Source organism: Homalodisca vitripennis, chromosome 6, assembly GCF_021130785.1.
Source record: "Homalodisca vitripennis isolate AUS2020 chromosome 6, UT_GWSS_2.1, whole genome shotgun sequence".
NCBI classification, from domain to species: domain Eukaryota; kingdom Metazoa; phylum Arthropoda; class Insecta; order Hemiptera; family Cicadellidae; genus Homalodisca; species Homalodisca vitripennis.
This window is the reverse complement of record NC_060212.1, coordinates 112,832,254-112,857,111: the sequence shown is the minus strand read 5'-3', so window position 1 is coordinate 112,857,111 and position 24,858 is coordinate 112,832,254. Positions and strand designations below refer to the sequence as shown.

The following is a 24,858-nucleotide window of genomic DNA, read 5'->3' as shown; positions in this document are numbered from 1 at the left end:
CTACAGAATGAAACGTAATCTACTTTCTGGATAGCCCTTGTATACACGTTGTGTGTGTTTATACACAACAGAATTAAAAAAAATTAAAGTAAGGTTTATTTTCCATCAAATGAATAGACATAGTACTTTCATTTAGTATATACAGAATTACTTAGCTATGGCATAAAAATATCACAATACTGTCATCAAACTAAATTGTTAATAAAACGCTAGGTGCTGATGAAGTAGTCTTTACTTCACTATTCGGTTTTCAAAACAGACATTTTCAAATATTCAGTTGTAACAGATTATATACATTTTTAATTTATCCTAGTTACAAAGTTTAAAGAAAATATAAAAAGTTTGAACTTTTAACTCATTAATGTTTTACTTATTATATTGATTTAACTTATTACTTTGTCTTACTAACACACTTACTTTATCTTTCATTTAATGTTACATACAGTAAGGTTTGAAAATATGATATGACATATAAATATTTATTCGTAAATACAACCATAACTACACAACTTAACTGTTGCGCTTGTTTACGCTGCTGTGAAGAGGTGGACACCTGTATGTCTTGGCATTCAGGTGGTAGTCTCCGTCCTGATACCTGACTGGTAGAAACTTCATCCTGGTGGAAAAAGAAAACTCTTACACAAACGGTTCTGATGCTGTTTAAATTCTGTCAGTAACTGTTATTTTCTTGTACTGTATTAGTACAAATTTTAGAATCATTTAAACATATGTAACATTATCTATAAATAATAAATATATAAGAATTCCTGTTAAAACGTGTATGAGTGAGATTTGCAAACTGCAATAAGATCAAAAAGCAACTTTTTGATATGGTTATATCTACTATGTTTACTGATTTACGTCTCATTGAAATGTAGCTCACACAATAAAGAACACACATCTCATCATGACACGTAAACTTGTGATTTGATCAGCAATTCTTTACCTATTTAGTGCAAAGGCTTTGGGGTAAGTAAAAAATTGCAAATTTGAGCACATATGAAGTTGAATATCAGTTTTTGGTTGTAGTGAGACAAAAACAATAATATTTCAAAATCTGATAAACTTCAAAACATGGATATTGTAAATGACTGAATGGTTAATATTAAATCATTCATGTCATTTGCCAAACATAGATGACCAAAACTCAGACAGTGACAGAAATGACCTAAGTCACGAGAAAAAAAAAAAACAGGAATAAATAGCTCAACCCGTCTTTATTCACTGTTGAGTTATAAGAATTATAACATTTTGGTCAACCTCTGATCAGCATCACAAATTGCAAGTTAAGACTCAATCTGTTTACGCTGAACACTTATCTTTTTTATCTTGATCATAACAATCCTGATTATTTTATAAACCTAATGACTCAGTTCATGAAAACTAATTGGCTTTCAGATGTCCTTGTTTGGAATTTATAGCATATTTCAAAACTCATCATCTGCGTTAAAAGATTTTAACTATTTAGCCTGCAAGTTGTTTTACTGAACAGTGTACTGTTAACTAGTTCTCCAGACTCAGTAAGAAAGAGTAGGTAGGTTTTGTAACAAGTGAAATACTCGTATTAATAATTTATTTCTCATGAGATTTACAGGTACAAAAAAATTGATTATAACAAAGAGTTTAGTAAATTCATTCCAAAATGTCTTTTTTTATTTTGTCTACATCTAAAAATAGGAGTTGTGAGTTTTTTTGTTAAACTGACTTCTGAGAGTCAAGTTGAACTACTATGGAATGGTCCTGCTAGAATACCTTGCAAATAGATATAAAGTAGTTCAAATGAAAGAACAGAGCTCCTATCTTCTTGAAGATCTATGTGGAGTCCCGCAAGGTTCTGTACTGGCCCTTTCTTATTTAATATCTATATAAATGACTTGCCTACAATAATTCCAACCAATTGTGTACTCTATGGAAACAACATTATCATACCTACTTAATAAATAAAAAATAAAAAAAAATTTCATTTATTGGAGTATTTGATCATATATTAAGCATTATCATACCTACTACAAAAGGTTACATTAATGATATCAAGTGATGAAAAGGACAATATGAGCCAATTTTAAATCATGATATGACCATGTAACTTTCTTCAGTTTAAGTAATTATTCAGAAACTGCTTCAGAGAAGCTACTTGGGATACTAAACTCAGCTGGTAGACCCACACTGGTCCTCTGTGCACCGTAAAGAAAGGGGTACCATATTTTCTCAGAAGGAAGAAACTTTGTAGCAATCAAAGTCTCTTAATAACTTACCATAGCTACTTTCTTTCACTGCTATCTGATCTACTGAATTTTTCTTTAGAAAAAATATATATCATTATGCTCAGAGAGCAAGCATGTTTTTATTTGCTAAAAGAATGTTGTGAAGTGCACAGATTAAATATCTGCAATGTATTATATAAACCAATGTTTATACAATGGAATAATTTAACTTTGACTGAAATCAGTAAAAACTTACGAGATACAAACAGTAAAAATCTTGATACCTTTGGAAAGCTTGATACATCATAGTAAATAACTTGAGTAAGACAAAAAATCTTCTCTTGACAAGTACAGTTATACTGGTTGAAATATAATTTGCTATCAGAATTTGTGCCAAAGGACTTACGGTATATCTTGGTGCTGGTGGAGAATCTGTGATATCTTCCTGCGCTTTTGGTACTCCTGCTTATCCCTGCCATACTCCCCTGTGGCCAAACTGTATTTTCCCGGATCATTCCTGTGTAACCAAACCTCCTCGCATTCCCTCAATCTACCCTATTTAATCACACAAAGTAGGTTGGTTACTTAGAGAAATTAGTTTTAGTGTATTCAATTAATAAAAATACAACAATTTTACTCTTTAAAAGTGCGAGCATACCTCAAAAATATAATTATGTTGGGGTTCCTCAAGCTGTTTTTGCTTTTCTTTTGCACGTTTTAAATCCATGAAGTCTTTGAATTTGGCATTTTTTAAGTGTTGTTCCAGATTCGAGTACTCACTGTGAACAGGAAAGTTGCATAAGTATAGTATACAATCGATTAAGCCATAATGGAATGTAAATTAAGTGTTCTCAATTATTTTTATTAGGTAATTAGAGATACAATGAATAAAGCCTTCTGAAATATATATATATATATATATATATATATATATATATAATATATATACATATATATATATATTCAGAAGGCTATATATATATATAATGAATGTTTGTATGTTTGTCCTTTATGGAATCGTGAACTATTTGGACCGATCATTATGAAAATTTGTATGTATTTTTCCACCAAGAAGGTTTATATGCTATGCCCATTGATGTAACTCGCCACCAAGTGATGCTGCAAAAGATAATAGTGTTTAAAGCGCCTGCACATTATTAACTGCAATTACCTGACAGTTATGTATATTAAATAACAAAATACTATTTGAAGGCGCTAAGTTATGATGGGGAATTTCTCATTAAGATAAATTTCTGGTTGAACTTAAAGCTTGAGTGTTAGACTACTTTATAATAAAGTAAAGGTACGTGTACAATAGCTATAAATATACGGACACTTTCTTGGTCGTGGCAACAAGGCAAACTCTATATCGGCGTTGGAAATGTAATTGACTCATACCAGAAGTGCACATACACGGGCAAAGCTTACGTAGAGCATGCGAAGCCGCGGGAATCAGCTAGTTCATTTATAAACATTAATGTACTGTTGTAAAGGAAACAGGATTTTACTTAACATTTGCCATCGTTTAGTGATACCAAAAAATCAGTAGCACTACATTTTGAGATCTGCAATCTGATTTCTTCTTCAGGTGAATAACCTAACACATAACTGTAATCTGGGTTAAAATGAACAAATCATAATTTATTATGTTATGGATGTTCTGACACGCATAAGTCAGGAATCAAAAAAGCCATCATGTGTTGTGTGTTATCTTCATGCATACTATTTCAAAACATGCACGTAATAAAAATAATTGAAAAAAAATCACTCGTTATTAAAACTGAACATGATTATGTGATTCCTGACTTATGCCCTATTATTTATTATTCCTCTGGTATTATTTATTATTAAATAATGTGTTCATAAACTTTTTCAAATTACACATTGATCATTTTTACGATAGTTTTTAATGCAAAAGTTTAAGAATTTTCATTGGTTGTAAGATACTTTTTAAAGCAAACTCTTCATCTGTTCAGAGTTTAGGCTACATAAATTATACATGGGCAATTAAACTTGTGACATTATTTTCAAGATGAGATGATGAAAACCAAAAATTATATTTGTTTGTTTCTGAATAATTTTTACTGTATCAATTAATTTGATGAGATTTAAAAAGTGAGAGTCAAACAAAATTATGTTTTTTAATGGTTTTAGGAGGAAAATAAAAATTTATTTTTTATGAAAACGCCCTCTTTTTAAAAAGCTCAGATTATTTTTCTGACGTTGATTCTTCTCATCAGTAAACCATAGGCCTACTAACAAAAATAAATATTTATTTTGAACTTCTCTGTGTCAGCTTCACTCTTTATTTTCTATAATGTTGTGCCAGAAAGACTCCAAGTGAAATCAGGGTGCATGGAACTGTAATGAAAGATTTTCTAGGGTTAATGTCTAAAATTAAGAAAGGTGTGGTGGTTTATATTTTTTTTCTCTTGTCAAGATCTCACCTTCCACTTGTGCAGCAACTGAAATGTTGACTCTAGATTCCAGGAGTCAATCCGTACCAGTGACAGATTTCAACTCGTCCATAAGAAATAGTGTTCTTGATGACTTCCATGCACAAATAATGTTAGTATCTATAAACTTCAAATTGGCTATATCACTTAAACTTATTTGAGAAAAATGGAACAACTAATGTATACCTTTAGGCTGAGCGTTAGCGAAGCTTTTTTCTCAAAGGGGTTGGAAAAATGTTTTTTCTATATGTCTATCTGTCAACGCAATATCTGAAGCTGAACTATAGATTAGGAATTTTGCATGGAGCTTCATTTCTATGTAGGCAACAGTGAGTTCAACGAAGGCGCATGTCACTCCATGAGATTTGACTGAGCGTTAGTGAACATTTTTACATTGGAATTATGGGTAACAATGATGGTAACAAAAATAACACAGAATAAATCAATTTTTTAACAAACAATAGTAATACATGTATAGCTATAGCACACATAGTTTGGTGTGTTCCTTCCTTTATTCAATGAAGTATTAATCATTTTACTAGTAATACTAAAAGTATTATTAATAAGCAGGAGAACTCACCAGGTGCCATGGTTACTGTACACACCCTCTATCTGATGTGTACGAATCAGATGATGCACTCGGAAACTGAGGTAGGACAACCATTCCTGGCATTCTTCCTGCTTCATCTTCTGCAGCAAGTGCTTGGTGTGTGCTTCATAATCCTACACAAGCACGAAATATGATTACATAACAATTACCTTTAAATAATCCAACAAGATGGTTTTGTTTTAAATTGCTAATTTATTACTGTTTTGTTTAGTTATATTTTTTACCTTGGCCTCCTCCAGGAACTCTCTATTCTTGTTGAGAATTTCGTTGATGTAGGCCTTGAGTTTGTAGTAGCTAAATATGTGAGTTCTTACATGATGGCCTCTCCAAACTTTTTGGATCTTCGTTGCCATTTGGTTATAGTATTCCAAAAACATCTTGTGCACTGCATCCTAGCCATCAAAAGAAAACACCTTTGTTCAAAAATAATCAAAATATGACAAATTTGGTTTATGCATTTTATGAAGTGTGGTGATCTCATCATCTGCATTTTATTTTAAATACAGGGTGGCGCATATGTCAGTTTCCACATAATTTGGGATAATTTGTTTCAATAGGTTGGTAACTATGTTAAGTTGGCAGCAACACAGAGTAAGTTCATTGTTGTCTGTTCCTGTGGGTAGTGTAAAGTGACACTCTTTGCATCTGTTATTTGTTTGTGTGTGTTTTTAAAATGTTTACAACCTAACCACTAGTTAACATCCTTCAGTTGTGGTGGAAGCATAATAAAAATGCTGCTATAATAATTGAAGAATTTAGTGGTAAATATCCACGTGTTGCGATACCCTCTCGACAGTATATGCGGAAGTTAAATAAGAAATTTAGAATCACAGGAAGCATTTTAAATGCCCCGAAGTGTGGTGGCGTGTTGTAGCCAGTCCTGGTAAATCGATTCATAAGGCTTCTGCTGAACTAGAAATATCAAGAAGAAGCGTACAAAGAATGTTAAAGCAATTAAAATTCAAGCCATACCATCCATCTTTTCTCCAAGCGCTTCACGAGAATGATTTCGATAGATGATCTGCTCAGAGGCTGATCAAAATTTCTTGCAATCAATTTTGTTGTGTGATGAGGCATGTTTCAAACTAAATGGACGCGTTAATCGGCATAACTGCGTGTACGGGTCGAATATAAATCCTCATAACGTAATCCAAGCAGAACTCAATGTGCCTGGTGTTATGGTATGGGGAGGTATTTCAAGTACTGCACTGATTGGTCCTTATTTTCTTCAAGGAAATGTTAACTTGAAAGGTTAATTAACCGTAATTACGGTTGCTGCAAGAATTAGTAGTTCTCGAACTCAGAAACAATCCTGTTTTCAATATTCATTCACTCATTTGGCAACAGGATGGTGCCCCAACATATTTCGGTATCCAAGTTCAAGATTTTTTAAATAAAACATTTAATGAATGGATTGGTCACCATGGTACAATTGATTGGCCTGTGCGCTCGCCAGACCCCTGACCCCACGTGATTTTTCACTGTGGGTATTATAAAGGAGACTGTGTATGTTTCAAAAACCACAAAATCTTGACAAACACAGAAACTTAATTAGAAATGTATTTGAACTTGTTAATAACAATAAACCTTTATTGTTAAAAGTTTGTGATTCTGTTCTCAGTCGTTGTATGAAGTGTATAAAAAATCAAGGTGGACATTTTGAATAACTGCTATAACATTGTATGGTAATATGTAAGTAATTTCATATAATGAATTCGTTTTCTTGCCTAAAAGTTTTTTATTCAATTAATCTATAATGTCTTTAAATATCTCTTCTAGGGAAACTGGCATATTTGACACAATTTCTCAAAGACTGAAATTGTAAAAAAAGTAAACTGACTGTGGGGGTTTATAATTATGAAATTTTATCACTCCTTTGTATGATTATGGTAGAATGATTTTCATCTTCATTGTATGATGTACTTTAAAACCAGCAGTTTTACCAACCATTGAAATTAACCAACCAGGTTTTCCTGAGGAAATTCATCACCTTTTTCAGAGTACCAAAGATGGCATAGCGCTCCCTTGTTAAATGTTGCAGGTCTATCAAAGAGCAGATGTTCAGCAGTTTCCCCCTGTCCGTCACACAAACTACAGATCGGATCCTCCCGGAAAATGCTGGCTGTGAAGCTTCTTTTTTAGGTGCCCATGTCCCGTAATCAGACCCACAACCTAAGTAGACACTGATCTTTCTAAGGAGAGAAAATCAGAAGCCATCCTGGCGAAGTTGACTGCAAGACTGTAGAGGTTTCACATCAATGAATTCCACAGAATGGTTAAGGTCCTGTCATGTTGGATGATGAGCTTAGGTTGGCAAAGGCATTAGCTCTTTCATTCCCAAAGACTGTCTCACGACCAAAAATTAAAAAAAAACAGTCAGATTATTGTTTCTACAAATGAATAGACAATCTGATAACAATACCAGGCAAGTTTATAGTTGATCACAAAAGAGTATAATGCTTTCAACGATGTCTGGCTACCCGTGAAAATGCTGATCATCTTGCTCCTATAATACCACAGCATTCCACCATATGACCATATGAAGAGATATCTTCGGTTAGAAATTCTTCTTCTAGCTTTATTTTGGCAATTGCATTCTTCTGTATAGTCTCTTTTCAGAATTTTCAGTAGTATTTTGTACTGATATTTTGTTACTGTCCAATAAAATTTTGCTATTCGAAATCCCAATTATTCATGAACCATAAACACTGGCTATTTATGTTTCCTTCATTGACACATGATATTGCTTATAAACCAATATTTAATGTGTTTACTCTTGTTTTTGGGATTCTTGAACAAATAATGTTGTTTACTGACTCATTCTTATTATCCATGCAGGCATTTCCTTAGGATTAGATTAAACTTTTTAGATTTTATTTGCTCCATAATTGCCAATGTTAGATGTGTTTAGTATGCTCATAGTGCCAAGATGTAAGGACTATACAACATTCAAGTACCGTAAACTAATAATAATAACTACATACCTTCGTTCAAAATATTAATTTATTCCATCACAACAGTGTCTCCCCAACCGACCGATCAGCTGATAATGTCAATCTGCAGTTCAGTGCTAAATAATATAGAAATTAATTCAAGTAATCTTAATTAGAGACTTGGGTACAGCCTTTTGGTTAATTTTTAATCGGGGCAATTTTTTAAAATCAGGGTTTAATATAAATTAATAGCCTAGTCAAATTATAAGTGTTTTTTGTAATTTATACTGAACATTTTGTATTTATGTCTCAACTACAGCTATACAATATACGAAGAACCGGTTTCATATCTACTACATTACATGAAAAACTGAAAATTAAACGAAGTAGTATTTCACATAATACAAAAAAGTAATACATTTTTTAACATTAAAATGGTAGGTATTATATACATTTCAAACTTTTCTGTTGTCTTTAGAGCAATAAATTAGGTATGGAATAAGTATAGTTTTGGACTCTCCATTTTATACATAAGCTGTAAATACAAATCATTAAAATTGTCTTACTTAGCACTAATATAGATATCTGTTTCTATACAGGGTGAGTTTTTTAAAGTGATCCAATAGCTAACTTTTTAATTACACGACTTAGCACCACACTTTAAATTTGGAACTTGCTCAATTTTAAGTTTCACTCAGGGATACACTTTCAAATTTTTTGAAGAAATCTAACATCCTCTATTTTATGTTGTTTTTAGATTCTACTCAACAAAATAATACATTTTTGCATTTTAGAGTTTTTCTATATCTCTAATGGTTCAGGAGCTACGTGGACTGCAAGTTTTCGGATTTTTTCGGACTGATGATAAAAACTTGCAGTCCACGTACCTCCTGAACCATTAGAGATATAAAAAAACTCTAAAATGCAAAAATGTCTTATTTTGTAGTGTAGAATATATAAACAACATAAAATACAGGATGTTCCATAAAATATTTTAAAGTTGGCCGCCATATTGGCAAAAATTATGAAAACTTCCAGTCCACGTAGCTCCTGAACCATTAGAGATATTGAAAAACTCTAAAATGCAAAAATGTATTATTTTATTGAGTAGAATCTAAAAACAACATAAAATACAGGGTGTTCTATAAGAGATTTTAAAGTTGACCGCCATATTGGAAAATGGCGGCCATCTTCAAAAAATTTGAAAGTGTATCCCTGAGTGAAACTTAAAATTGAGTAAGTTCCAAATTTAAAGTGTGGTGCTAAGTCGTGTAATTAAAAAGTTAGCTATTGGATCACTTTAAAAAACTCACCCTGTATATAAGTTTTACACAAGAACGTAGCCAGGAAAAAATTTGGGGGTCCAGACGACTGATATTTTCCCATAGTGAACAGAGGGTAAGGCCCCATTTTGTTCCTTAAAAAGTTCTTGGGCCGTTTCTTTGTTGAGAACGATCTTTCAGCAGTACATGGTAGTAATACTGAATTATTAAAATGATAATAATAATCGTGTACTAAAAAAGTAATTGAAAATTTTGGGGGGGAGGGTCTGAACCCCTTGGACCCCCTCGCTGGCTACGTCCTTGGTTATACATTATTACATATTTCTCAGATTAATGTACTGGTGCATATTTTGCCCAAAGTATAAGTTACTATACTTTAATTAAATATTAGTATTAGAGTCAGCATACTTCATGCAACAAATCACACCATTCTACTTTTGAGAAACTTGATAGTCTTTAAAAATTCCTTCTATAATAGCTTGTATACAATCACATCCCTTACAATTGCACACGTGTGTGTGTGTGTGTATATATATACAGGGTGTCCAAAAAGTCCTGGGTCGGTTAAATATTTTTAAAAATTTTAAAAATAGAGCTACAAAACCTTACACAAAGTTACTGGACATAAAAATTTATTTTATCACATATTCAGTGATCCGCTACTTCCTCAGGGGGGCGGCCCGCTAGGAGTCAGAAGAAAATCTTAAATGTAAGCATAGGTTGATATGCATATCCAATAAAAGGTCTTTATTAGTAGAGTACAGAGCCGCAAACCCGACCTCAAACGGATAACCGAGTCAAAAATGACAGCCATTCAAAGATGGCTCCCAAAACTACGATCCCTCTCAGAAATAACGAAACTTATTATTCTACAACAACAATGAATCCGTTTGAGGTCGGGTTTGAGGCTCTGTACTCTACTAATAAAGACCTTTTATTTGATATGCATATCAACCTATGCTTACATTTAAGAGTTTCTTCTGACTCCTAGCGAGCCGCCCCCCTGAGGAAGTACCGGATCACTGAATATGTGATAAAATAGATTTTTATGTCCAGTAAATTTGTGTAAGGTTTTGTAGCTCCATTTTAAATATTTTGAAAAATATTTAACCGACCCGGGACTTTTTGGACCCAAACTCTAGCCATCTTTGAACGGCTGTCATTTTTGACTCGGTTATCCGTTTGAGGTCGGGTTTGCGGCTCTGTACTCTACTAATAAAGACCTTTTATTTGATATGCATATCAACCTATGCTTACATTTAAGATTTTCTTCTGACTCCTGGCGGGCCGCCCTCCTGAAGAAGTAGCGGATCACTGAATATGTGATAAAATAGATTTGTATGTCCAGTAACTTTGTGTAAGGTTTTGTAGCTCTATTTTAAATATATATATATATATATATATATATATATATATATATATATATATATATATATAAAAGTATTTTGTATATCCACACTGTTAACTTAATACCTAAGATTAGACTCACCTTCAGGAGTTCATTATAGTATTTACGGTCGACATATCCTCGCCAGTGTTTCTGTATCGTGGTAGCACAACTGTTCAGGAACGCAAGGTGTTTCCTGGTGACATAACCTCGAAACCACCTCTGGATAGTTCGAGCCGCTAAGTACTCTATGTATACATTGTTTTGGGCATTGCTACAAATTGTTAGTTACAAAAGTTATTAAAAAATGTTTACAACATTTCAAACAATTCAGAATCTAACAAATTGTTTACTATTTGTATTGCTTTTAACCAACTTGAACAGTGATATTCTATGTATTAATCTCTAAATAGAGTAGAAAGATTATAATGTTTAAATAATTCAATATGAGGAGAACTTTATTTATTCAAGAGGAGGACCCCACCAGAGTGTTTTGTTCTTGACGTGTAAAATATGAATTGACTTGGTGTGGAAGGTTTATAAATGAACCTTAAGTTCTCAACATTTTATTTAGGTGTTGGTTGTCTTTTTTTGAAGTAACTTAAACCGTTTCTCTACTTCCAGTCCTAGATTGTCAAACACTGACTAATCAGCTTACTTTACTTTATAGTTTCTTTTAGGAGAGGCTGAGCCTCATTTTAGTATTATTCGGACATCCTCATAGACCATGGGCCTGTGCAAGGATATTATCTAACAAAACAAGGAAGAGAGGGTACATTACTGATAAAATATGGCCATAGACAGGGCATGAACATGCAGTTTCTCTCATTAAGACTTAAGTCCAACATCTTTGACCACTTGGAGAATGACTCTCCCAACTCAACTCTCGACTGATGCTGTCAATTGGCTTATTATTTGTTCTTATTAATATTAATCCAACACAATATGACTGCATTCTAAGTTTTTTATTCAAAAATGTCAAAACATTGGTAACTCTATAGAAATCTTATTTCGGCCTCTCACTGTTCAGGGCCATCTTTCAGTATAGAGATTTAACTGAAACAGTTTCAGTTTAACAACTCGTCTGAAGAAGGCTCTCATCTTACTTTTAGTTTACCATTATCTTTAATAACAATAGACAGGTGGTTTTGTTTCGAGAAAATAAATGTACAGACAAAATTTACTCATACTCAAAATTTAGTTTGTTGTTGTTTTACTTTTTATGATTACAATACAAGAATGATTAAATTTTTTCCAATGAACACGTCTTCTATCAAAATCTCAAAGGGGGACATGGATCCTATGGTCCCTTACCTGGATCCACTAATAAGTTGAATGCTTCCCAGTTCATTCTTTTCCCCCTAACTGCTAGCATAGAATATATTTATTCCCTCAGCAAGAGTTTTAGATTTATTAAACTCCCCGAAACGACCAATTTACAAAAAAAACTATTATTGTTGAATTATTAGAAATTATTTTTAACAATTATAGAATTCAAATTATAGTTATTTTTTGTAATGGATTGCTAGAAGATAAGCTTGAGTTTATGGTATTTTTATAAATATGATGAGACAAAGCTCTTTGTACCAAAGCAGAGAAGTGTATTATTCTTAAGAGAATGTCTTCATGTTTTAACTGGAGAACATTTAATTTTTAGTGTACATATTGAAATTTGACTGACTTTTGAACTGATGTTAATTTTTTTTACTAGCATAAAAAGAGATTGTGCATGGAATTTTGTGATTATAAAATAGTTTTTACTAAATTGTAATTGGAAAACTTAGGCAGTAAGAAGCAAGTTTTCTTAGATCAACATCTTGAAAGAAATGTACCATTCCTATCTACAAAAATCTATAGATTCTGTTTTTAAATTTAAATTGCATAGGTACTAATAATATATACAAATGTTTCTTTCCAACAGGTATCAAAATTTATATATGTATATAATATAATTGGCGGTACTTTGGGATTATACCGACCACACCACACTAGTATGAAGAACACAAAAATATAAATTTATAGAAATAAACATGATAGAACGAAAAAACAACTCTTCAATAATTACAAACTTACAAGCATTTCCAGGTATTGTGATCGGTATTGTTGTCGCTGTTATCTTATCTTTCTCGAGAATCCCGATTACGGCAGGCCGCGCGGCATCACATGATTTGCACTGTACATAATTGCCTTTCCATTACAATTCAATTTATATTATTTTCTGATCAGCCCCTCTAGGATTTGATATTTTACTGATAGGTACTATCTCGAGGGATGTTTTTTCTTTCGTCGACATCAGCGCGGGGCAGCACCGAAGGTGCTGTCGAAGCCCGCGCTGATGGCCGGAGGCACTCGCATTTTGGGTTGCGGAATGTGATCAAGAATAAAAACAAGTTTTGAGTGTTTTTTCAATAAAGAGTTTAGTTTTAGTTTGGTAAATGTTGGTTGTTGTTGAATTTTTGTGTTTGGAGAAATGTAGAGGTAAAACACGGAAGTACAACAAAGCGACGCACCAGCTGAACGGGCGGCGAGACTCTGCAATCACGTTATCTACTAGACCGCTCGACTTTGACCTCTGTCTGAGGATGGGGAGCGGTTTGCGATAAGACAATTCCTGTTTTATATTGACGAAATATTGTTCTACGCTAATCTAGTAATCAGTAAAAGCAAAATGTCGAATAACGATTCATGTCTGGGTGTGGCCGGTATAATCCCAAAGTACCGATTCTGTTTTTAAATTTAAATTGCATAGGTACTAATAATATATACAAATGTTTCTTTCCAACAGGTATCAAAATTTATACATGTATATAATATAATTGGCTAAGCAAATGTTGACAATTAATTATTCAACATTTTATAAAGGTGTAAAATTATTTAGAATAAAAAAATTATTTACTGAACTAAAAAATGAATTATTCTATTTCAGTTATGAATGCATAAATAAGTACTTACCCATGACGCAAAACAATCTCATTAAATATGTTTTCAGCATCTTTAATATAATGTTCTATGCAAGCCATTATTAAGCCAAAGTGGATATTCAGTAATATTACATCAATGAATACATCAGAATAAAAATCATAACCAAAAAATTTTCTACCATACCAATAACCAGACAGCTTTATTTTATGGTGTTTAATGAGACAGCTGGTTTACATCATATGATTTTATAATTTGTCAATTTGTAAAATAAAATACTGCATTTACAAAGAAATATTATAATTAACTAATATAATTTGTTTTGAATTAAAGGTAAACATAATTGTATTTCTTATTTTACATAATTAGTTAAACAAATTGGTACAACATTTAGAAATAAATTAAACGATAAATCAGTAATTTAATTAAATAATTACATTCTAAACTTTAATTTATACATCCAGATACTGGTTATCTCATTTTAAAAATTATGTTAGTAATAATATCAAGATAATTGCATACATTATGTATTTTATATTATGTTTTAATAATTGTTTGACTTCTTTGACATACCCAAAATAAAGAAAATTAATTTAAGATTGGTGAAATTTAATTTCAATAAAGTGATAAATTACACATAGTTACAAAATATATAAAGTTCCAAATAATAATTTAAACTATTTTCTAAATACTTAATTATAGTTATTTATTTACAATTATATTTCTTTTAATTCAGTTAATGTCAATAATAATTAAAGTTATGACATCTTGAAGCATTATGTTTAATAGGAATTGTTTAGAATGTAGAAGTTTTGTATAAGAACAAAGAGCTCTCATGACAAAAGTTATTTATTCATTTGACATACTGCCATATGCCATACACACTGTACACTAAAATAAAATAATACTTAAAGTGGCATTTCACCTGTAAGAGATTTGCCTGAACACAAACAGGGTGTATTATAAGGTTCTACAACCTTTTTCATCTTAAGATCTCACAAATTATTAACAGAAATAGTGCACTAGCTATAATACTGATGTAACCTTAAGAGAGCTATATAACTAAATATCATGATAAGAGGAAGAGAATGCTAAAGTTAGTCTACTTATAATATTATATCAATTGACTAACTTAATATTAACGATTTTAATTTTAATTGACGACACGGTCTTTATTTTTTATCATAAATAGTAATACAGTGTCTACATAATATTTTAATAGACAAAAATATGTGATAAAAACATTTTCTTATATAAAACTTTTTTATCCAAGGAAGTTCCTTTTTTTCCAAATAGGAGGATTGACACTTAATTCAAAATAAAGATGTGTGATTTATGGTAAAGATGTATGTTTGATATACTTTAGATAACACCTCAAAGAAATAACCAGAAACATGACAACCAAAACAGTTTAAAGAATCAATGTTTGTGCTACATGTGGTTTTGCTTATTGAATTTGGTACATCATTGTGGTTTTATTTCATCTGATTGTGGTTCTGGCAAATATAGTAGACAATGAAGATAACAGCATTACCTGATAATTATTACGCCCTCTTCCATACATACTCACAGTGTCCTATTCTATCTACCTCACTATCTTGCAGAAACACAATCCTTAATCAATTAGTTTAAAAACACGATCTTATTGTCTCAAAAAATATTTCCAAATAAGGAGATTCCCAACGAATTCTTGGAGTGATCAAACAGTTGCAGTTGCTGAGATGAATCTCTAGATGTAGATGAAGGAGATTGTGGAGCACAGTTTCCTATGTACTCCCCTCCTTTCCCGTAGAGTATGGCGTAGACAATAGGTTTTGCTCCTTGCTCCGTTGTCTGAAATCACAATTCAGTAAATGGCGGGGATTCAGAATAGACCGAAGGATTATTGCTATGCCGATTTATTTTATTTGACAGATAAATTAATGAGCAATTTAGTTACCCATTACCCACCTAGCAGTATCGGGTACAACCTAACAATAAACTGCACCCTGTATGAGGATGTACCTCAGAAAGCTTTCTCTTTCTTCATGTACCATCCCAGCCATTGTAGGAAACGGAACTCTACTATATAAATGTTCCTGCCTAAAATGATCTGACTGATTACAACTTGTATATCTCCTTTTGAATCTGCTTAGTAATTTTATTAAGTAACATTAAGAATTTAGAAGAGAATAGTGTTAATACTTAGATGTATTAGAGTACGTAGTAGTACGTACGTTAGTAACAGAGTTAGAGTAGAGTAACGATGGTGCTCTAATTGTGTGTAGTGTGAAAGGACAAGACTATTGTGACACATAATCTTCATTGTGATGGGCTTAGTCAAAACAAGACAAACTTTTTAATATTTAAAACACCCCAAAACAGAATGTTACAGGACACAACAATAGTCTTTAATTCATCCCATATTGAAAAGAAAAACAGCACAAATTTTCTAGGCTTGACAATAGATCATCATCTAAATTGGGACGAACATGTTCATAAGATCTTAATTAAAATATATTCTGGTGTCCACTAACAAGAATGAGTTATTACTGTTTCTAAAAACTTTGAAAACTGTATATTTCGCTTATGTTCATTCTCATGTTTCCTTTTGCATTGCTGTGTAAGGTTCAACCAAGGGTGCGGAAGTGGCGGGGTCTTCATACCCCAACACATGTGCCAAGCCAGAGCGTCCACGAAGCACACGCATAGCCACCTTCTCTCTTCTAAAGTGCTGTATTTTTCGTGCGCGTGCACCTGGGAACTGCCTGATCCAAACCTTGTCTTCTTTGATAATTCCGAATTCAGCTGGAGCTGATCTGGCGGGATTTCTGTAAACTATCCCACAACATTCAATTTCTTTTCTTACTACTCTCACCTGTCGGGTAAATCTTCCCCAACAATCTATCTTAAACTATCCCTAAATCTAGATTTCCTTTTGTATCCAAGCCAAGGTGGAACACAGCATATGCCGAGGGCTGCGTGATCAAGGGAGAGCTTGGTCGTAAATATGCGAACTCTGGATACCTGGCGACCTCCAGTTTAAACCTAGCCTTCCCAAGTAGAGCGGGACAATGCTTGGGGTAAACTTTAGATCTCCGCTACTCGTGGGAACACAAATGAGTACAGAATTTAAAAACAATAAAACAAAACCATAGAGCTTGTAGCACTCAAAAAGTGAATGAAAAATTCACAAACATAGAGGGATTGATTGATGATGGGCTCTGACCCTGCAATCCTGAACAAACCCAAAAACCAGGCGGACTTCCTAGTAGAAGTCCCAAATACCTCCGACTCGGTCAGAGTCGAAACTGATGAAGAAGATGCAATACTGGAGGGCGATCACCAGAAGGAAGAGGGAGCAAAAGTCGAGAGACAGCTCCCAGTACTGCCTAAGCTATGTGGAGCCGCCAGTAAACGCATGGTCTGGTTTTCGAAAAAGAGGGTACTCCAGAGAAGAAGCAAGGGAATTGGCCTTAAAACCAATTCCAGAAGAAAGAAACAAACAATTGAACAAACAAAAGGAGGGAAAGAAACCAAAAAGACCTCACTCTGATGGATCCACTCCCGAAGCCCATCGGAGGAAAAAAACAAAGAACGAAGGAAGACAAGGGGAACAGAAGGAGCAATCTGGACAACCCCAGAAACCTTCTTACAAACAAGCGGTAGCTGGTATAAGGGTGGGGTTTTATACACTCCAATTTTTCCCGAGACCCTACTCACAACGGAACAGATGGAGAAGATCCAGAGCTTCATCCTGGAAAGCTATCGTGGAGGAACAGGAGGGTCCCTACTCTCCAAGATTCTACGGTATTAACAGGAGACAAGGGGTTCTAATCTTCACCTGCGAAAACACCGAAACAGCTGAATGCTCTTAAAGGAAAGCAAGACTCCCTCAAGCCTTGGGAAGGGGCCAGTCTAAGGATAGTACCAGAGGAAGAAATCCCTCGTGCGAGAATTGCGACTGTCTATCTTCCTGATAGTATACACGAAACTACCGACAAGATAATGAAGTTCCTAAAAGGACAAACCAAAGAGCTATCTGTCGGAGAATGGAATGTTCTGCGTAGGAGCGACGAGGGGAAGTCTGATCTACTCACCCTGGCAGTCGACTGCGCTACAGCGAACAAACTTGAGAAGGAGGGTCCATGGATCGGCTACAAGTTTGGAAAAGTTCAGCTTAGACTGAAAAAGAAACACCAAGGAAACACAGAACAACCCACAAGGGAAGAGGGGACTTCAGAGAAATCTGAGACGGTCACCACGGAAAAAAGCACCGCTGAAGAGATGGAAGTGGAGGAGGCCACGAAGGTGTCAGAGCAATCTGTTCATACCTTACCTGAAAGGTCTACTCCACAAGCCAGTGCAGCGGTCGAAGATGATAAACCAACCTGTTCTCTCTTCTTGAAGAGGGGACCTTCTCTCAAAGGACCATCCGTCTCGGCTCGAGGAAGAAAAGGGGACAAAGTCTCCAAAAGCAAACCAAAAGAAGAGATGGGGATGGACCACCTGGGGGAGGTGGGAAAAAGGCGTAAGTATGTGCCTAATTACAGATAAACCCTATACCATGCAAAGGGCGCAACTGACATCTTGGGAAGAAGGTTTTATCTCAACAGGCCTGGATATCGCCCTAATCCAGGAGCCTTGGATCAATAGAGGTTGCATCAGAAGACTGACGACTCAGGTAGGTAATCTCATATATGATCGAACAATTGAAAACCCAAGAACTTGTATTCTAACTTCAAAACTAATAACAGCCTTTCTGATCACATATATAATAACAAAGATCTGGTGGCGGCTACAGTGAAGGTGGCTTCACTGCAAGGGGTCAGAGAGGTTACTATAGCCTCAGCCTACTTCCCCAACCCGTCAACAAGCTGCCCACCGAAAGAAATAGAAAGACTATTGCAGGGACAGAGGTTCGGCCCTCATTCTCAGTTGCGACTGCAATGCTCACCATACGTATTGGGGAAGCACAAACATAAACAAAAGAGGTGAGGGACTTCTACAGTTTATGTTCAGCAATTACCTAGTGTTAGAAAATAGAGGGTCAAGCCCAACCTTTATAACTAGAAATAGGAAAGAAGTCCTAGACATAACCCTATCTACAGGACTCAAAAAAACATAAACATTGTTAAGGTGGCACGTCTCCAAGGAGGCCTCACTATCGGACCACTGCCCAATTAGGTTCGACATAGAGGAGATAGGGGAAAGATACGTGAGCCACAGGGTTCCTAAATCTACCAACTGGAGAGGATACAGAGAGTCACTAGTAGAAGAGTTGGAAGAAATAGGACCCTTCCAGAAAAATGAATTTGAATTAGAAAGGTCTGCACAAATAGTAGAGCAAGCTATAATAAAGGCCTACGAGGAAAAACTGCCCTCCCAGGCAAAACTGGTTGAAGAAGGGTGTGCCGTGGTGGACTGGGAGGTTGGAAACATTAAGAAACAAAACGAGGAAATTATTAAAATGGGCAAAAAGGACAGACGATTGGCTTCCTAATCTACAGGCCCAAAATGAATATAAAAAAAGAACTTAGAACGAATAAAAGAAGAACTTGGAGGAATTTTTGTAAAAACATTAACAGTCTTCCCGAGGCATCCAGGCTTCAAAAAACTCTCCAAACGGAGCATACTAATCCTATGGGGACTCTAGTAAAAGGACAAGGGAGACCTAACAATGAACAGGAAGGAGACCTTAGAATTACTTCTGGAGACACACTTCCCGGGGGGGTCACCTAACACAAAATTAGGATACTTATTCTCTATTCAGGGGGGGATCCAGTCGGGAGGTGGCAAAAGCCAGACAGCAGTCTAACAGACTATTCACACATGAAAAAATTAAATGGGCTAAAAGATCGTTTAGGCCATTTAAATCTCCTGGGGCGGATGGAGTTTTCCAGCCCTTCTTCAAGAGGGGCTGGATATACTATTAAATACTCTTAGCATTCTGTTTGGAAGCAGTTTTGCCTTAGGATACATACCAAAGAACTGGAGGATAGCACTAGTGGTGTTTTTTGCGGAAAAATGACAGGGATCCAACAAAACCCAGTTCGTACAGACCCATAAGCCTAACCTCCTTCATGGTGAAAACTATGGAAAAAATAATTAATAGACACATAAGGGACGTAATATTACTGGAACACCCGCTTAGTCCCACACAACACACGCCTACATAGAAGAAAAATCAACCACCACTGCTCTCCACAGTTTAGTGAGAGAGGTGGAGAATACCTTCGAAAAAAAGGAAGCCCTAATCAGCGTCTTTATGGACATTGAAGGAGCTTTCGACCGAGTAAAGCATATCAATCCATGGAGACTGCGATGGAACGTTTTGGAGTTTTCCCCAGACGTAGTCAAATGGATAGTAGCCCTCCTAAAAAGCAGACAGGTGAAAGCTAAGTACGGGGACGAATCTGCTGCGATCACGGCCCAAAGAGGGCTGCCCCCAGGGGGGAGTCTTGTCTCCTCTCCTGTGGGCGATGGTAGTGGATGATCTCCTAAGCAAAGCAGAGAAGAGGGGAATAAGGTTACTATGTTATGCGGACGAACCTAGTGCTTATGATTAAAGGGAAAAAACATAGGCAGGCTGGAACGCCTAATACAAACAGAACTTAACTTCATAAGTAACTGGTGTCATGGGGAAGGTCTGCGGATCAACCCATCAAAAAACAAATATGATTACCTTTACCAGGAAAAGAAAATTCCAGCTAGCAAAACCTGTCCTGGAGGGAATCAGCATTAACCAAACAAAGGAAGTGAAGTATCTGGGTTTAATTCTGGAATGAAAAGCTCACTTGGAACTCCCATATTAGAAACAGGACATCCAAAGCAATAATGGCCCTTTGGGGTCTGTAAGAGAGTTTTTGGATTTAAATGGGGACTTAAACCCAAAATGATATATTGGATTTACGAAAACCATAATAAAACCAATGGTCACATATGCTGCCTTAGTGTGCTGGCCGAAGGTAGAAACAAACAACAGCTGCAAAAAGGCTACAGAGTCTTCAAAGGTTAGCTTGCTTAAGCATCACGGGGAGCAATGAGCTCCTGCCCAACACTAGCAATGGAAGCGGTCCTGGGGTACACACTCTTGGCCAGGAGGTGAAGAGAACAGCTGCGATGAGCGCAATGAAGCTTCTAGGAACAAAGGTAATAAATGCTACCTCCTTAGAAGGCCACATGAAGATATTGGACAAATTTCCTGAGGCTGAAATTGCTAACCAAAGTATCTGATACTATGGTTAAGAAATACTCCTTTGAAAAACCATATACGGTCTCTATCGGAAGTAGGGAGAAATGGATTAAAAGGGAGGCCTACCCTACAAAAGGAGTCCTGAAGTTTTTCACTGATGGTTCACTCCTAGACTCTAGGGGGCAGGATACGGAACACATGGACCTGGAGTCGACATGGCTGTGCCTCTAGGAAGACATGCCACGGTTTTTCAGGCGGAGGGTCATGGCAATAGACTCATGTTGCAGAAGACTCACACAGTTGAGGACAAAAGGATTATCATACCTAATACTTTCTGATAGTCAGGCTGCACTGAAGGCACTGGATAACCTGTTCGATTGATTCGAAAGCGGTCTGGGAATGCAGGAATGCTCTAGCAGAGCTGCAACAAATATCAGAGTAACACTCGGTTGGGTACCGGGTCATGAAGGTATTCATGGGAATGAAAAAAGCGGACATCCTCGCCAAAAGGGAGCAGAATCCACATTGGTGGGGCCTGAGCCAGGTTGTGGGATAGCCTTCTCCAACATTAAAGCTCTGGTCAAAGATTGCGAAAAAAGAGGACAAGACACAAGAATTGGAGTAGAGCCTCAGGTTTAAGAAATATCCAAAATGTTTATCTCTCCTTACGCAAAAGGGTGGACAGCTCTCCTAGACCCAGAATAAGGAGGATATAAGACTGATATTAGGAATGTTGACAGGACATGGCCCTCTGAAGAAGCACCTTTAGAAGGTAGGCCTTAGTCAGAGCAGCGAATGTAGACTTTGTGGGAGAAGAGGAGGAGTCATCGGAGCACATTTGGTTGGATTGTCCTGCCATCGTAGGGACTAGGAAAAGATACTTGGGAGCATATCTCCTCAGCCCCAAGGACATAAGAGAACAGGAGCCCTTAAATCTGATTGGTTTTTGCAAAAGTCTCGGTCTTTGAGGGCACAAATTAAAGTAAGAGGAGGCGCAAAGGTCCTTTTTAGGACTAAGTGCGGAGACAAAACAGCTGTCCTCTTCCCTCAGGAAGGAAAAGAAAGGTTCAACCAAACATATAAATATGGATAATATGTTAAAACTACAAAAAAAGGCAATATGGATAATGTTAAGGCTAAAACATGATGACTCAACTAAAGAACACTTTAAATATTTGAAAATATTTACTGTTTATAGTCAATACATTTTTTAATCCATTCTTACAGCGAAAAACCAAAAATCTGACTTAAATTTTAAGACACCTAGTCATCCTCACAACACAAAAGTAAAATACGAGGTTATCCCAGCTCATAGGCAAAGTTTTTTTGAAAAAACCTAGATATATGGGGAATAAATTTTTAAAATATATACCACAAAATATAAAAACTACCTAAAGTTCAAAGAAAATGCTCAAAGATTTTTAAATCAACAAGGCACTCTACTCTATTGAGGAACTATCCACCTCTCTAATTTTAAATTGCATTTTATGAATTGAGGTTGTAAATATTGAAAATATTAATTTCAATTGTAATAATTTCAAATATGTAAGTATGTAGTATATGGAAATTTGACGCTATTCAATGTATACACATGTACATAAAAAAGTATTTTTAATTTAATTGAATTGAAGAAGTTTTAATTGCAATTTTTGGCAAAGCAGAAGAAGGGGCTTTCTAGAAGGGAATGAGATTAAGGGGACGCGGAAGGGATGAAGGTACCCAATATTCCGTAAGACACTTGTCGTGAACACTATTTGTCAAGGTGCAAGGAAGGATCTTGACACATACAAATTTTTAATAGAAATTTAAAATAGAAAAGAGGTGTTGTCAGTCCTTGAAATCAATTCTTTGCTTTCCAGTAAATTTCTTTTTCCATTTACTTCAATTCATACTACTATCCTTGTTTTATTCATTACCGTACCAAATTTTATTTACATTTGAGTAGCATACAAAATAATATTTAAATGTAGCCAAATGTTGTAAAAACTGGTCTCCACACCCTTACGTTCTGTTGTTGCCTTCTTAGATTATTTAACCCTATGATCAACAGACAAAGGTATAATAACGATTGGAGTAGCGTTACACACAGTAAAATCTGTACCTGGGATCTAGAGGGTACAAAGAAGGCTAGGAATACTGCCATAGATGCAAGGACTAGCCCATGGTGTCTATGGGACTAGCCAGCAAGGGGGTCCAAGGGTCTGGCTCCCCCAAAATTTCAATGTTTTAAATTATTTTTTTAGTAACGATTATTATTATTTAAATAATTCAGTATTACTGACATGTACTGCTGAAAGATCATTCTCAACAAGAAACGGGTCAAGAACTTTTTAAGGAACAAAAGGGGCCTGTCCACTACAGAAAAATATCAGTTTTCTGGACCCCCAGAAATCTTTTTTCTGGCTACGTTCTTGCATAGATACGTATTATATTTTCAAAACACCCTTATATTGATATTCTATGCATGCTTACATTATATGTACAAAACCCACGAACCATATATTTAATGGTAGTTTTATTTGAATGTTAATTTATTACCTTAAAAAATAGTCGTGAAATGATGGAGAAGTACTTTCTCACAGTAGTTTCACTGAATATGTCAGTATCCACTATGCCAGGATGTGCTGCTAACACCTCGACGTTGGAACTGATGGATTTCAGCTTATCGTTAAGATACAATGTGAACATGACTTGTGCAGACTTGCTCACTGGGTAAGCCACCATGTGATCAAACTGTTCCCTGTAACATTCAATTCTATTTACTCAGACAAAATAATTAAATAAAAATATTTAACTTTATCAACTATACACTTACCACCAATTATCTAAAGAATATAAAAGTGAAGATTGTTCAATAATTGAAATTTGTTTGTTTCATTGATTTGTGATAAATTGAATTTCATAAAGATTGAATTTAATAACCACAAGAACATTTTGACGCACTAAAAAGACAACCACAAATCCTCACCCAAGGACGTAGCCAGCGAGGGGGTCCAAAAGGCCCGGATCCCACCCCAATTTTTAATTTTTCAATTACTTTTTTAAGCAAAGGATTATTATTATTTAAATAATTCAGTATTACTGACATGTACTGCTGAATGATCGTTCTCAACAAATAAACACGTCAAGAACTTTTTAAGGAACAAAATGGCGCCTTACTCTCTGTCCACTACGGGAAAATATCAGTTGTCTGGACCCTCTCCCCAAAAGTTTTTCCTGGCTACGTGCTTGTGACCTCACCAATTAATCACAATTTTAGGTAGATTCCTCCAACCTTGCAAGTATTAATTATAAGTATTGTGACTGAGTGATGTGTTGTCTGACTCGTAGTTGATTATTTTATGTCACCCTGCGATCTGTCCTTGTACAGATGGGCCAAGCGATCTGAGCGCGCGGCTGAGGCTCTACTAGCCATTACATTACATTACGATACATTTACCTCACCTACGCGCTGTCATTCTGTGATTGATTTAAAAGAATCGGAACACCTTTTATTTGAAAAGAACTATGAGACAACTAAATAAATCAGTAAATATTTCAGTTGTTGCCTCTTGGGGTACGAGCATACCGAAGGATGGGCTCTAAGAGAAAGCCGAATGTTCTTAGAAAAGACACCCGTCTCCCCCGCCCCATCATTAGGCGGCCAGCCGGTTTGCGCGCGCAGATCCCTTGGTACATCTGTAGCGTCGCCCTATGGAATTTTCTGTTGATTACGTTTCAGCGTAAGGCACAGATTTAAATCATGTGTAGAGAAAGAGAAATTGAGGAAATTTGAAAGTGGTTATGAAGAACATGAGAAAAAGGAACCCACAACAGGGTGTGGTAGCTAAAAGGTTCAAACAAGCTGGACCTGAAGAGGACTTGAGTATCGTGGATAAGAAAACTCAAATAT

At 35.4% G+C, this 24,858-nt stretch overlaps 2 protein-coding genes across 2 annotated transcripts in view; both read right to left on the bottom strand.

The window, feature by feature from the left end:
* Positions 1-214: 214 nt before the first annotated feature.
* On the bottom strand, positions 215-14,005 carry LOC124365253 (spermatogenesis-associated protein 17-like). The gene is made up of 7 exons (XM_046821218.1): positions 13,826-14,005; positions 10,976-11,147; positions 5,495-5,662; positions 5,241-5,383; positions 2,863-2,983; positions 2,611-2,759; positions 215-616 (listed from the first exon to the last, which is right to left on the bottom strand). Exons 1-7 carry the CDS (start codon positions 13,891-13,893, stop codon positions 511-513), a joined length of 927 nt encoding a protein of 308 aa, XP_046677174.1. The 5' UTR covers positions 13,894-14,005; the 3' UTR covers positions 215-510.
* Positions 14,006-14,470: 465 nt separating this feature from the next.
* LOC124365525 (retinol dehydrogenase 14-like) overlaps positions 14,471-24,858 on the bottom strand; it is a 31,909-nt gene continuing 21,521 nt past the window's right edge. Inside the window, exons 8-9 of the mRNA XM_046821510.1 lie at positions 23,505-23,706; positions 14,471-15,625 (exon numbers count right to left, since the gene is read on the bottom strand). Of these exons, the coding sequence (XP_046677466.1) occupies positions 15,443-15,625; positions 23,505-23,706 (385 nt within the window). The 3' untranslated portion in view covers positions 14,471-15,442. The remainder of the gene's footprint in view (positions 15,626-23,504; positions 23,707-24,858) is intronic.

Excerpts from the sequence above, each read along its gene's own strand:
- LOC124365253 (XM_046821218.1), bottom strand. The coding sequence starts at position 13,893 with ATGGCTTGCATAGAACATTATATTAAAGATGCTGAAAACATATTTAAT. Across the intron at positions 5,663-10,975 it reads ACTATAATGAACTCCTGAAG|GATGCAGTGCACAAGATGTT; the intron begins GTGAGTCTAATC and ends TTTGATGGCTAG. Across the intron at positions 2,760-2,862 it reads AACATAATTATATTTTTGAG|GGTAGATTGAGGGAATGCGA; the intron begins GTATGCTCGCAC and ends GTGATTAAATAG.